The sequence below is a fragment of the Boleophthalmus pectinirostris genome, unplaced genomic scaffold (assembly GCF_026225935.1).
Source record: "Boleophthalmus pectinirostris isolate CB_2022bp ecotype Guang Dong unplaced genomic scaffold, ASM2622593v1 HiC_scaffold_2, whole genome shotgun sequence".
In the NCBI taxonomy this organism is placed as follows: domain Eukaryota; kingdom Metazoa; phylum Chordata; class Actinopteri; order Gobiiformes; family Gobiidae; genus Boleophthalmus; species Boleophthalmus pectinirostris.
The window spans coordinates 32,599,606-32,614,701 of NW_026571152.1; the positions used below are offsets into that span (position 1 = coordinate 32,599,606).

General features: G+C 39.4%; 2 protein-coding genes across 2 annotated transcripts in view; both read left to right on the forward strand.

Moving 5' to 3' along the window:
- The window catches only part of polg (polymerase (DNA directed), gamma), an 8,581-nt gene extending 8,531 nt beyond the window's left edge, over positions 1–50 (forward strand). The window contains 1 exon segment of the mRNA XM_055155910.1: positions 18–50. Coding sequence (XP_055011885.1) covers positions 18–50 — 33 coding nt within the window.
- fbxo31 (F-box protein 31) lies at positions 48–15,012 on the forward strand. The gene is given in 10 exon segments (XM_020931098.2): positions 48–482; positions 484–661; positions 1,345–1,416; positions 3,657–3,733; positions 7,676–7,843; positions 8,153–8,227; positions 8,316–8,425; positions 8,511–8,664; positions 8,801–9,150; positions 10,749–15,012. Coding segments are annotated over 10 exon segments (1,635 nt in total). The 5' UTR covers positions 48–254; the 3' UTR covers positions 10,972–15,012.
- The last annotated feature ends 84 nt before the right edge of the window (positions 15,013–15,096 follow it).

Genomic DNA, 15,096 nt, shown 5'->3' on the forward strand with positions numbered 1-15,096 from the left:
TTGTTTTTTTCTCCTAGTTTTGCGCACCCTCGAGTTGGCGCTCGCTTTAGGGTGATTTGCACGTAGATTTGCGCAAACTCGATGCGGTCCTGACAAAGCTGCACGCTGCGCAGACGTGCTTTCTCTGCCGTTACGTCGGGACCTCGGTGTCTGGTTTCTGCTCATGCTCACAGCGCTCACGGGGACAGGAGGAGTGGACCTGGCTGCAGCTGATACATTCTCATGATGTAATGCTGCCTGTTTGGTGACTACGGATGGCTGTTTGCGCGCGGCTCTGCGGAGTGGGGCAGTCCCGGAGGTGCCGCAGGCGTCAGCGGCAGAACCAGCAGGACCAGTGCAGCGATTCGGACATGGACGAGGAGGAAGAGGAGCGGATCGTGGCGCCGAGGCAGACCGACGTGTGCGGAGGCCCGGAGAGCTCCAGCGCCGTCACTGCAGGGCCCAATGACGCGGATGGGGATTTTAGCAGCGGTCACGGCGGCAGAGCAGACCGACACGGGTCCCCCACACCCGCAAGCCCTGTCCGAACTACCGCCGGAGCTTCTGGTGGAGATTTTTTCCATGCTCCCCGGGATAGTATTACCAAATGTCGCTCTCGTTTGCAAGAAATTCAGACAGATCTTGAACACAGAGACCATTTGGAGAAGGCGGTGCGTGGAAGGTAAATATTGCAAGTGTTTTTTGGGCTGACACTGGGGCATACGTAACCCGGTCAAAGGCGCACACGCGCGGGTAACCAAAGACTGAGGCGATTTCCGGGGCTCTGTCTCCTTTAACGGAAATGTCTCTCCTTAAAAGCCCTTTATTGATTCTTACTGGAAAGAAAAGTGCATTATAAACTCAAGTCACCATTATGGATTCTTGACTAAAACAGACAAACACCTTATTCATATCTGTAGCTATGATTATACAGTTAAACCTGCCCTTACTTATTATTATCCCAGGCCCTGGGTAATATTTGATAACAACTCCCTCCCCCCATAGCCCCTCCTACCACGACTGTGAGAGACTGTCTTTTTGAACTAAGAACATATGACTAAGAAATGAAGTGTTTTTGGGGCAACAGTGGCGTAATACTGCTTTTATAACATAGCAGGGACTATGATAATGTAAGACTGGTTGTATAACAGTGCATTTGGCAATAAGAACAAATAGACTAAGCATTATGGGTTATGGCCACACTTAGACCGTCTTAAACTTTATTGATCCTCAAAGAAAATTACTTAGACAAGCATAGCAAATAAACTGTCAAAAGGGAACACATTTATTATTCTTCCAAATACAAAATATGTCTACGTTACTGTAGATATAAAACTACTGTTCTTCTCTTTTGTTTTACTACAGAATTTGGAATGAAGGAGGATCTGCGAAAAATGGAAGTGGGGGCAGCATCCAGCAGAGACCTTTATGTTAAACGTAAGTTGCACAGAAACACTTCTTCAACTTCTCTAAATTTCTCCTGGAAGCAGAAATGCTTTTGTCTGGGTTCACAGTTCTGTCAGACGTCAGCAGTGTTGGGAAGTTACTGAATACATATACTGAGAATACATACTCAGAATCCTACATTTGAGCAATTATGTTCTAGTATAGTTACTTTTTAATTTACTTCATCTTTCTAAAATCAGCGGAATGCATTGCCATTATTAATCACACGATTCAGGTTTCAGACTGCTTTGAATTAGAAAAATAGAAAACATCTCTCTTATAGAGTGTGTATTGTGTAATTATGTGTCTATTGTGTAATTAGTATAACAAAAGAAAAAAAAAGAAAAGAAACAAAAAGCTGTTTTCAATCCTATGTTGCGTCTCTACACTATAATTTATGTGCAACTCTGTGTAAAAGTATTCAGAATACAATACTCTGATTGGACCATGTTACAACACATGTTAATCCAGGTATTTATTATTCTGTAACTAAATACATTTTAAAGTATTCTTCCCATCACTGGATCAGTCTTTACAAATACTAATGATAACCCGAACTTCACACTCGATGCAAACCTTACATCATGTCTCAGGTCACACAGAGTCCACAGAGCCCACTGTCTGTGGGTCACACACATGGTCATGTTGTGCTTGTCCAGGTGTGATTCCGAGGGTGAAGTCTGGGCGCTTTATGAAGCTCCTCCCGGACTACGAGCACATGGACTATAAAGATGTGTACACACACTGTATGTACCACAGTGCCCTGGAGGGGGCAGCATGGGGGTGCTGTGTGTGAAAGGCCTGTTGAAAAGTCACTCTAATGCAACTTCCTTTATTTTCATTGGATGAACATGTTTTGAATGTGTGACAAGTATGGAGATTGTATGTTGTGCTTTCTTAAAGGTGCACTGAGTTACTTTTCTTGTAGGGAGTCTGTCAAATGCTTTACTCCATGGAGACGTTATTGCTTTTGTCTTGGCTTTGTTTCACAGTATGGTAATGAAACTTTCTATTTCATTGGACCAAACCAGACCAAGTTACATGTCAGATCTGTGGAGAGGCGACCCCGCTCACAAACAGAATGTCTGTTTTTCTAGATATTTTTGAGCTATAAAACCACCTGTAATTTAATAAATGTAAGGTAGAGCTGCTTAATGTCATACTGTGGAACATTACAGGTAGCGCAATGACATCTCCATAGAAACAAGAAGGTGGCAGACCCCAAATCAAAACGTAGTGCACCTTTGAATTTTAAAATGTTCAAATAAAGGCACATAATAAAACATACAGTGACAGTGACATTCTTGATAATAATACATGACTGAGTATGCTGTGTAAATCTGACAGGTTCACAGAATGGATACTAAACAAAAACTGCATATACTGTATAAATGGACATAGCTAAGCAACCAGCCGTCACATTTCAAATAGGAAATGAGCATGGACGCGTTTCTGGCTCCATCGACTCTGGCTCTAGTTGACTTTACATAGAAAAATAGTCACCCCTCTCTCTGTAAATGCTGCAGTGAGTCTCATCATTTTGGTTTTAAAATATTCGTACTAACCCACTCTACATGATCCTGATGGTTTTATTTCGCTTTTATTATTCACTTCTATAACCTCTCGCCTGGTGACACTGCACTCCCGTCCTCTCTTTGTTTATACAGTCTATGATACTAACATATTTCTTTTTGTGCACCTTTTTGTAACCTTTGTTATAGGTATGTCTTGTCTCCATTGAGATGATATTGCTTTGCCTGTAATGTTTCACAGTATGACTTTAAAATGATCCATCTTCATTTTACACTTTCGTTTTTATTTGCTAATGAAATACCTGGAAAACATTCATACTTTTACTCTTTGGCTTTTAACACTGCGTGAGTTGTGTGGTCCTCTGTGTCTTTTATTCATTTTTATTTATTTATTTTTATTGTGTTCATTTTTTAAACAAATTTTTAGCTTTATGCATTTTAACACTTTTTATTTATTATTTATTTATTCATGATTTACTTAAAATATAAATGTGTGGACTGGATTGGGTACTGTGAGTGGAATTGGGATGTTCAACTCTATAGAAATGAATAACTTTAATGCCAGACTGTGGAACATTCCAGGCAAAGCAAACCCACCTCCATGGAGACAAGTGGTTGGTGGTGTGCAGTTTATGCAGTATTTTAGTAGCAGAATTTATTTATTTCTCATTTCTTCTCATTTTGTTGCTCTTGTTTCAGTGCTTTATCCATACAGACACATTCTGGGCATATGGCAGCCTGACATTGGGCCTTATGGAGGACTCCTCAATGTTGTAGTAAGTGAAAATACAATATTATACGTCTGATATACTTGCTGTAACTTTCAATAAAGTTGCAACAGTATATTTTGGGTCTCAGTATTTTTCATGTGTACATTTTCTTTGCAATAATGTGGAGCTTTTTGCCATCTGGATGCAATAAGTTAAGATTTGAGCTGCAGAGGGTAGAATAAATGACTTCCATGCCTAATTATTATTGCTTCCTTTTGCTATTTATTTGTTTCAACACATGCGTTTTTAATGACGATACTTTAAAAATCAGTTTACTGGTAATATCTTGCTTTGTGTCAGTGGCATAAAGTAGTTTTGATATTACTGTTTATCGCAATATTTCTCTGTAGCGATATATATCGAGCTTCAAAATGTGGAAGGCCTGTCTGTAACCTGTATTACCAATAGATCTATCATGATAATTAATATATAAATTTATCGTTCAGTATATGAAAGCTGGAATGATATTTTTTGGGGTCAGTATTTATCGTGTGTACATTTTCTTTGCACTAATGGGAAATTTGTGTTTATTTTTTTGCTATATGATAAGATTTGAGCTCTAGAGCAGTGTTTCCCAAACTTTTTTCTGGTGACTCATATTTTAAAAGTCACAAACCTTCACGACCCAAGTCAATCACAAAATAAAGGTAGATTTGACCATTATTGAACATTAATGAAGATATTTTATTGTTGACTGAGTGTCATGTCTCTGTGAACAGTTAGTTCAAGCTTTAAACAATGAAAAACATGAACTAAACCAGTCGCCTATTTTGACATTAAATGTAGCCCATTTCTTTTTCTTTTCAACATTGAATTGAGCCAGCAATATTGGAACAAAATAGTCAATAAAATACAAAAAGAATTACAAAAAGATTAGAAATTATCCAAAACATGTCTTAACATTTCAGCATGTGTCAGAACTGTTTATTTCAGACCTAAAAATCTCTCGCAACCCACCTGAAGGTCACAGCCCAGTCTTTGGGAAACAATGCTCTAGACCACATGTGGCAAGGCCAAGGCCCGCGGGCCGCATCCGGCCCTCTAAGCCGTTTTATGTGGCCCACAAGGGGTTAAAAGGTATAATTTATTATTATGTTGCGATTCTGTGCTGCTACTACATTTCCCACAATGCGCCGCGAAGTGACCGCGTCCCGCAAATTTTAATAGATCCATGATCCCGCCACTAGAGTTTCCCCTCTTGCGAGCGAGTCCCCAACGCGCTCTGGCGGAGAAAACTCAACAAATCTCCCCGAAATGTTCAAGAAAAGAAAAATTGATGAAGAAGGACGGCTATTTCATGAAAGATGGGAAAATGAATACATGTTTGTACTTCAAGGAGATAAACCGGTATGTCTTTTATGTAACGAGACAATGTCCGTAATGAAGGAGTACAATTTACGTCGGCATTTTGACACAAAACATGGAACTAAGTATGCTAATTTTAGTCTCCAACAAAAACAACGAGCTGTCCAAGAATTAAAAGAAAAACTAAAATCGCAGCAGGATATGTTTTCAAGAGCTACAGCCAAGAACGATGCAGCGGTGAGAGCTTCATAGTGGCGGAGGAAATCGCTCGCGCTTCCAAGTGCTTCTCTGAGGGTGCGTTTATAAAGCAGTGCATGCTGAAGGTGTGTGAGCAGGTATGCCGGGACCAGATACAGACTTTTAAAAATGTCAGTTTGTCAAGAAACACCATTGCTGATTGAGTGAAAGAGCTAGCAGGGAATCTTACATCACAGATTACAAACGACGCACGTAGTTTTCTGTCTTATTCATTAGCCATTGATGAAAGCACAGACAACACAGATACAGCACAGCTGTCCATTTTTGTGCGTAAAGGCAGATCTGTCTGTCACCGAGGAGCTGCTGGATATAGTTCCCATGCATGGGACAACAACAGGGAAGGAGATTTTTGAGGTGGTGGAGAAGTCCGTAACTAGCTGTAAATTACCGTGGGAAAGATTAGTGGGGCTGACTACTGATGGCGCTCCTGCAATGTGTGGCGAAAGACGAGGCTTGATTGGACTGGTAAAAGAGAAACTGCTACAAGAAAACTGTCCTGCACGTCCGATAACCTATCATTGCATTATCCATCAAGAGACTCTGTGTGGAAAGGTTCTGGAAATGGATGATGTTATGGCCACTGTAATGAAAACAGACAACTTTATTCGTGCGCGTGGCCTAAATCACCGCCAGTTTCAGCACTTTTTACAAGAGATTGGCGCTAAGCATGGAAGATGTCCCGTATCACACAGAAGTAAGGTGGCTCAGTCGAAGCGCTGTCCTCCAGCGATTTTTTGAGCTCAGGGAGCAAATTGCGCTTTTCATGCAAAGCAAAGGAAGAGTCTTGCACGAACTATCAGATCCAAAGTGGCTGTGCGATTTTGCCATGTTGTGTGATCTAACAGAGCATCTCGCCCAACTGAATAAGAGACTGCAGGGACGCAAACAAGTCATCACGCAGATGTCCGACTCAATCTCAGCGTTCCAGCGGAAACTTCACCTCTGGAAGTCCCAACTAGAACAGGACAATCTTGCCCACTTTCCTGTATGCCAGAGGATTTCAGCCTTAAATTCAGTTTTTTCATGTGCTCGGTTGGCAACCAAAATAACCCGGTTAATTAATTAATTTGACCAACGCTTTTCTGACTTCAGAGCGCAGCAGCCAGAATTTGTTTTCTTTGCCAATCCCTTTACTGCTGATGTTGACAACGCACCTCATAATCTTCAGATGGAGTTAATCTCGCTTCAGAGCGACAGTGGCCTGAGATCAAAATTCCAGGACGTTGCACTCGAGGACTTTTACCGTCTGCTTCCCAATGACGTGATGCCACAGCTTCGACTTCATGCTGCCCGTATTATGTCTATGTTTGGGAGTACCTATCTGTGTGAACATGTTGTGATGATGTTTTCTATCATGAATCTAAACAAGACCAAGCATAGATCACGCCTCACCGATGACAACCTCCATGCTGTTTTGAGGATTTCTACAGCACAAGACCTAAAACCAGATCTGGACATGCTGACCAGAGGGAAACGATGTCAAACCTCCAGCCAGAAAACAAACAGATGAGCATTTTGTGTTTTTAATGTTTTAAAATTAATATCTCTAGTTTAATGTTTGATTGTGTTTTGTGTTTTTATTTTCAGTTCATGATTACTGGACTGGACTTCAGAGGAGAGCAGCAATGATAATGTGACCAATATAGTGAGACTGACAACCTTTCTAAAAATAACTTTTATTACAGTTTTTGAAGACTTCATGTTAGATCTGTTATGCAAGTTCTCAGTAGATCACCCTGAAAGAGAAAGGTTCTGAGGGAAGTAAATTAAATAAATTTGATAAGATTTGTTAATTTATTATTTGTGATCTGTTAGGTTTACTTACATTTTGCTCTGTTACTGAAGGAGTAATGTGAATATCTTAACTTTGTCAGTAGATCAATACAAACAAATTCAATATTATATAATATTTGAAACTTAAATAAATATTATGAAAAATCAATTACAGTCTCTCATTTGTAACATACCAATATTGCATATACAGAGTAGCTGTTACAGTCTTAACTTTACAACCGGCCCTTTATTGACAACCATGATCCAAATGTCGCCCTTGGTGAAAATGAGTTTTACACCCCTGCTCTAGACGGTTCTTCTATGACTCATTACAGATGCAAACTAACTACTAAAGTGTTTAATTCTACTGTTTATTTATTGCAGCTCATGTTTTTTTTGTTTGTTTTTTTTTACAATATTGTAGATTTACAGTAGAATAGGTTCAAATGTGCTCTTGAGTTTTTGTGTCAGTGGCATAAATTTGTTTCAGTGTTATCGTTTATCACAATATTTCTCTGTATATACCGTGCTTCAAAATACAGTATGTTATCATGACAGATCTATAGCTGTAAATCTGGATTACAAAGGTTCACGTGTTTCTTATTTCTCCAGGTGGACGGGCTGTTTATCATTGGCTGGATGTATTTACCACCTCATGATCCAAGAGTAGAAGATCCAATGAGAAGAAGGCCTCTTTTCCGGATTCACCTTTGGGAAAGTAAAAAGGCAACAGTGGAGTGTATGTACGGGCACAAAGGTCCACATAAAGGAGACATTCAGGTAATATCACAGATTCTCAAATGAGGTAAAAGGTGCATTGTGTAACTTTTCTGGAGGAGGTAAAAGGTGCATTGTGTAACTTTTCTGGAGGAGGGTCTTTGTGGAGTTGTCAGAATGCCTGTTTTTCTAGGTATAGTTGAGCTATAAAACCATCTGTAATTGAATAAATGTAAGGCAGAGCTGTTTAATGTCACACTGTGGAACATTCTAGGCAGAGCAAGTGACGGACCCCCAGCCAAAAAGTTACATAATGCAGCTTTAATGAATTACAGAAGTAGGTCATGCTCAAATATATGTCTCTATTATTAGACTGTGAAAAAGGACGAGTTCTCTACAAAATGTAATCAGACAGATCACCACCGCATGCCTGGAGGCCGGCAAGAGGTAGGTCAGGAAATTATTGGAATTATTTGGCGTTTTCATATTAACAGCCTCCTTTCACAATAGAGTCTTTGTGTTGACTTGTTCGTAGGAGTTCAGGACGTGGCTGGAGGAAGAATGGGGCCGAACACTGGAAGAAATCTTTCATGAGCACATGCAGGAGCTCATCCTAATGAAATTTATTTATACTAGTCAATATGAGTATGTTTTCAACTTTCAATAATTACAGTACAGTAGATTCTTGATTTTCAATTTCTGGGTAATGTTATTCTCTTTTGTTCATTAGTAATTGTCTTACATATCGGCGGATATATCTACCACCTCCGCTGCCTTCAGCCCTGCTCCAGCCCGGCCTCTTCAAGGGCACTTACGGCAGTCATGGCCTGGAGATTGTTATGCTGAGTTTCCATGGGACGTCAGCAAGAGCCACTAAGCTCACGGTAAAAAACTCTTCATCGCTGCTCACTGTTCTGTCTTTTTAAAGCTGCACAAACCTACGTCATGCATTAGACCAAGTGAACTGTGTCAGTAGAAAAGAGGCTATAAAGATAATTTTGTCTTTGTCTTGTCCCACAGGGAGACCCCAACGTTCCGGCTGGACAGCTCACTTTAGATGTGGACCTCGGTCGGCCTGTGGTGCTTCCGGACCTGGAGCGTCAGAGGAACATTGAGGAGCTGTCCCGCCTGGTGCTGGGGGTGCATGCCGAGGTGCAGAGAGACATGGAAGGAGCCTCTACTGCAGCTGCAAACAGCACAGAAGAGGGCGCATGTGGTGGTGAGGAGGGAGGTCCAGACCAAAGCGCTGCCTCAGAAAACTGCCAGCCAGAGACCAGCGGCAGCACAAACCCACCTGAACTCCAGCCGTTTGTTCTGCCTTTGGGGGTGATGGCACGCAATGAAGTGTACCCCCGCACCTGCAGGAAGTGGTGAGTAAGATTTGACCCAAGATAACTAGCAGTGGAGTTCAACTGGCCCACCTCTTGTGTTGTATAAGTAAAATTCCCATAAATTTTTCCAATAGAAATACATTAAAGAAGACCTATTGTGCTTGTGTCCTATTGTGTGTCACATAGGCATCAATACAGCTCTTTCAGTTCTGATACTAATTCCGATCCTATGGATTTAAGTATCTGCTGAGACCTGAAAACAATTGACACCAGTGCAGAGACTGAAAACAACATTTATTTCCTTTAACTAAAATAAAGTAAGACAAAACTGATCCAAGAGTGTAACTGTTATTTATCCCACAAGTAACTGCTGAGCAACACTGTAATGAATAAAAATGCAAACATTATGAGACTTTCTGGGCCAACAAAGACCGGTAAATAGTCTTATTACAACAATTTATATAAAATGTAGCGTAGAGTACAACCTTGTTTTTACAGTTTTAAATAAATTTATAAAATCAAGCCATTTCTATCTCTGTGTGATTTAGAAAATGTCATTTACGCTTTTATTTACTCCAGATTAGATTACTGCAATGCTCTTTAACCGGTCCTGACAAAACTCGCCTTCAACTTGCGCAAAATCCAGCAGCTAGACTATTAACAGGTACAAACAGATATGACCATATCCTCCCAGTTCTCTCTGCCCTCCACTGGCTACTTATCAAGTATTGATTTTAAAATCCTGCTTTTAACATTTAAAGCTTTAAATGACTTGGCACCAGTGTACTTCAGGGATCTCCTTACACCATATGCTCCAGCTCGTACACTTCACTCTAATGAGGATTCCCTTCTTGTGGTGCCAAGGACCAGTCTTACCACCAGAAGGGACAGGGTCTTTTCAGTTCATGCCCTTGATCGCTGGAAGTCACTGCCCCTTGAGCTCTGAAAATGTAAATATCTTACCACCTTTAAAACCAACTTTAAAACATTTTTATTCCAGTAAACATTTGAGTCATCATATTCTTTTCTCTATGGAGATGTTATTGCTTTATCTGGAATGTTACATAGTATAGTTTTTTCACTATAATATAATGCAACTCAGTGTAAAAGTATTCAGAAGACAGTTTGTTTGGCCCATGGAGTACATTACAAAATACATTCTAATGCAGGTATTCAGTATTCTGTAACTAAATACATGATCAGAGTTTTCTTTCCAACTCTATTTACTGATGAGTCTTTCTTTCTTTCAGTTTCTATGGCACTGGCCTGTCCACTGGGCATGGGTTCAGGAGAATTTTAATCAACCATTATTTTTGTTTTTATTGTATCAAAATAGTTTTAATTTGTGCATTTTAAGATACATATAACTCACCATTTCTCTACTAGCTCACTATTGTTCCTCACAGCAATACAGTGCAAAACATGTATTGTGTAATTTGATATAGGAAGTAAGCAAAAAAAAACACAAAAAAAAACAGAAATGAACCTAAAAAGGAGATAATATGCAAAAAGGACTTTTAAGAGCTTTTAACCATATTATAATTGTTGTATTATTGTTTTCTCTTCTCATTTACCCACTTGAAAAGGTATTTAGAGCGATTCTCTTGCACTTACTGATGAGTCTTTCTTTCTTTCAGTTTCTATGGCACTGGCCTGATCGCTGGGCATGGGTTCACGAGTCCGGAGCGTACCCCAGGGCTCTTTGTGTTATTTGACCAGGACCGGTTTGGGTTCATCTGGCTGGAGCTGAAGTCCTTTAGTCTGTACAGCCGCCTCACGGACCACCTGCCCCACGCACAGGCCCCTAACATGGAGCGCTTTGAGGCCATGCTGCGAAATATGCAGTCCTGGACATCCTGATGCATCCAGCTTTAAGTCTACAGTCACGTGCAGATGGACCACGCACCCACCACTTGGTTCCATAAGTAAATTTCACATAAATTTTCCCATAGACGATCAGAAAAAAAACAATTCTGAAAGTCTGCTTAAAGATGCACTGTGTAACGTTACTGGTGGAGGGTCCGTCAAATACTTTTCTCCATGGAGATTTTTATTGCTTTGATTGGAATGTTTCACAGTATGGTACTAAACATTTCTATCTGCATGGAGACCAAACCAGACCAAGTTATAAGTCAGATCTGTGGAGAGGCAAGCCCACTCACAGTCAGAAAGCCTGTTTTTCTAGGTATGTTTGAGCAATAAAACCACCTGTAATTGAATAAATGTAAGGTAGATCTAATGTTATACTGTGGAACGTTCTAAGCAGAACAATGAAATATCCATAGAAACAAGACAGTGACGAACATCCAACCGAAAATACAGACCTTTAAAGATGCACTGTGTAACTTTCCGGGTAGAGGGTTCGCTACCATGGAGATGTTGTTGCTTTGCTGGACATTTTTCACACTTCTCACTTATCTATTTCCATGGAAACAAGCACCATGCCAATTGACAGGTCCAGTTTGTGGAGAGGAGATCCCACTTACAGTAGAATGCATATTTTTCAAGTCTTTGTTTTCTGTAAAAAAATATATACAAAAATATATAATTAAGTAATAAGCAAGTTTGTTAGACTCTTACTAGAAAGGTTAAATAGTGCACCTTTAAGGCTAAGTAGCTATAACCACTGCATGGCATCACAAGGTGGAACAGAGCATTTGGAGCTTTGGAGATGTAGACAGACTAATAATAAAATTACTAATTACTCAAACGTGTGAGCATGACTTGACTAAAAGCTCATAAGAGTCAATTTTGTGTAATATAGGGCCTTTTATGTTTGAATTTTTTGAAAGTCTATGGGAAAAATTGAAATTTTTCTTCCAGAACAGCATGGGACTCTGAAGTGAGCGGGACTTGAGCTCCATTCGCCCTATGAACGCACGTGTCACTTCCTCTGTCCTTCGCCTGACAATGTTATGACCACATTTACTGTTAACCTTAACTCCACTGGTTTTATCTTTGTTTCCATCATTAAACCCCAGACACAGGTTTACTGTCCAGTTAAAGGTGCATTACGTAACTTTTTGCTGGAGAATCCGTCAGATGCTTTTCCCTGGAGATGTTATTGCTTTGTCTGAAAAGTATCACAGTGTAGTATTGAACTTTTGCGTCCAAACCAAGTTACAAGTCAAGTCTGTGGAGAGGCAAACCTTCTCACAGTCAGTTTTTCTAGCTATTTCTGAACTATAAAACCACCTGTAATTGAATAAAAGTAAAGTAAAGCTGTTTAATATTACAGTGTGGAGCATTCTAGGCAGAGCAATGACATATCCATTGAAACAAGCAGGTGAAGGACCCACAAAAAGTTACACAGTGCACCTTTAAACAAGTTACACCACCTCACATTTTGCGCCAATTTTCCTTTAAATAGTACTTGGTCACTTTCTCTTATGACCTTACAAATAAATATTGCCAGGCAGCATGATCAGGTCACTATAAGTATCCTATTAAACTATAAGTATGTCTATTTATTCCCCACCCGAAGAAAGTGAATGAGCATTTTTAACTCTTCTTACCGATAGAAGTGTATGTGCCTCTGACTATTACAATCATGTCTGTACTTGATAGTGCTTGAAGGCCTCTAATGTATTCTACAATATAGTATTTCACTTGTTATTTCGCATGTTGCATATTACTCATGAGGGATTATATCATATCTGACCCAGTATCATTAATAAAGGTGCAATGCACAACTTTTCTGGTAGAGGGTCCATTACCTGCTTGTCTGGAGATGTTATTGCTTTCATATTAAACAGATTTATCTAGCATTTATTCATTACGGGTGTTTCTATCGCTCAAAAATACAACAATTTTCTCTGTGAGTAGGCTTGCCTCTCCGCAGATCTGACCTGTAATGTAGCTTAGTTGTTTCCCTTGAGATATATAACATTAATCTCTACTGTGGAACATTTTAGACAAAGCAATAAGTACTGTATATCTCCTTTAAGACATGAAGGTGGCGGACCCTCCATTAGAAAAGTTACGCAAAGCAGCTTTGATTACACATTTCGGTTAACAGACAGTATGTTTTTTTCGTAGCCGCAAGTCATTAAAACACAAAATATCTATGTAAATACAGTATAAAGTAGAAGTATACTTTTCTACTAATGTACAATTGCCTAGTAGTGATGTAAAGTGGACTTTATGATCACTTTTTCTTGGTTGCAGATTGCTTTCTTAGAATGATATGTTATTGATCTTTGGACCCTTCTGTAGTGAGATATACTTGACAATGACACTTCTACCACGCCCACCAGAGTACACGGGTCAGAAAATTACCGCAGTTTAGTATAGCCTCCTAGACATAAGCTGTATTTATTTAATGTATCAAAATATACAATTTATGTGCTTTTGACAAGGTGTCCTATCTTTAAAAAGTATTGCATTTGGTGTTTGTTTAAAATTGGCTGACATAATGTTTGTATGGCTGTGCATCTTTATTAACTTACCATTTCAGTTTTGCCAAAAAATATAACTGTGCAAGCTTAAAGGGCCTATATTACCTATTTTTGATCTATGTTATAATTTTGTCTCCCCATGAAAAACATACTCGGAGTTGTGTTTTTTTGTATTCACACGTTTAACACACAAACCCTGCGTCATTTGGGTGGTTTCAGCCCTGGAATTGTCAATCTCTACTGAACTAAAGGTAAAAGGTATCTTGAAATCACTGCATGACATCACAAGGTGGTGCTTTTTGAGCTTTGGAGATGTAGACAGACTAATAATAAAGCATTACTGAAACTTGTGTGAATTAAACAAAACACAACTCTGGTATGTTTTTTGAAACGGTAACAATGTTATAACATGGGTTAAAGATCACAAGAGCCAATTTTGTATAATATAGGACCTTAAACGTAATTTAACAACCAATAAGCTACTGAAGTGCAGCTCCGAATTTAAAGGAATACTACGTAAAATTTCTGATATGGGCTTGTTACTTGCCTGTCTCCATGTGTATATGCTATTGCTTTGCCAGGAATGTTCAGCAGTATGGGCTTTAACTTGTCCATTGATACTTTGACGTGACATCTCACTGGGGGTGTTATACATGAATTTCTGTGATGGATTGTTCTGCAGTTACCATGGTGATGCAATGCACACATGAGCAAAGACTGTCAAAGGCTTAAAGAGTATCTCAAATGTTGTAGTTCCAACAAACTCAGCTCTTTGTGATCAGATTGTGTTAAAACGAAGCTTAGATCAAAGTCTAATTTAAGTAACAGCTTCAGACAGAGTAATACCCCCAGATAGCATCACACCCCAAGAGAATGCTGATGTAAAATTGGGTTTTTTCTTTTGTTTAAAAAATCAAATAAAAATCACACAAAAGCACTACTGTTCTCTCACAAACTGTACTTGTTTTCGTGGAGACTGATTTTAGTTTAAAGTCATACTGACGAGCATTCCAGGAAATCTAAATCATCTACACGAAGGCAAGCAGCTGGTGGACCCTCTACCAGAAATGTTCCATAGCGTCCCTTTAAGTAAAAGTCTGTATGTCTCATTATGGCCTGATGGTAACGCCCAGTAGCTTTTTATCTTCTACAAGTGCACTTTTCTGGGCTGTATTCCATTCAGAACCACTGGCCTGCACTTTGAAAAATGAGAATAACTTTATTAACTTGTGCAAAACGTTTGTCAGCTCATTTTGTCAGCTATTTTATTAATTTATTGAAATTTTATTGTGTTTTTGGTGTATTTCTTGTGTGGACTCGTGCGGTCCTTATGTACACAGCTTTCAGAATGATTTGCCTTTGATTGTCTAGTTTACATGTTCTGCTTTTAATGCCACTAGCCTAGTCTAAATTTGGTCCATTGAACTGCTCACTTCAAACTTCAGGGAGTTTTGAGCTTAAGCGCTATTCTCGGTAAATAAATTAAAAACTTTACAAAAATCCAGTCTGTTTTGTTTTTATTATTGTTTATAGCTCATCTATACCAAAGTCCCAGTCCAGTTCTGTTCCAGTTGTGGCAGCATCTTGG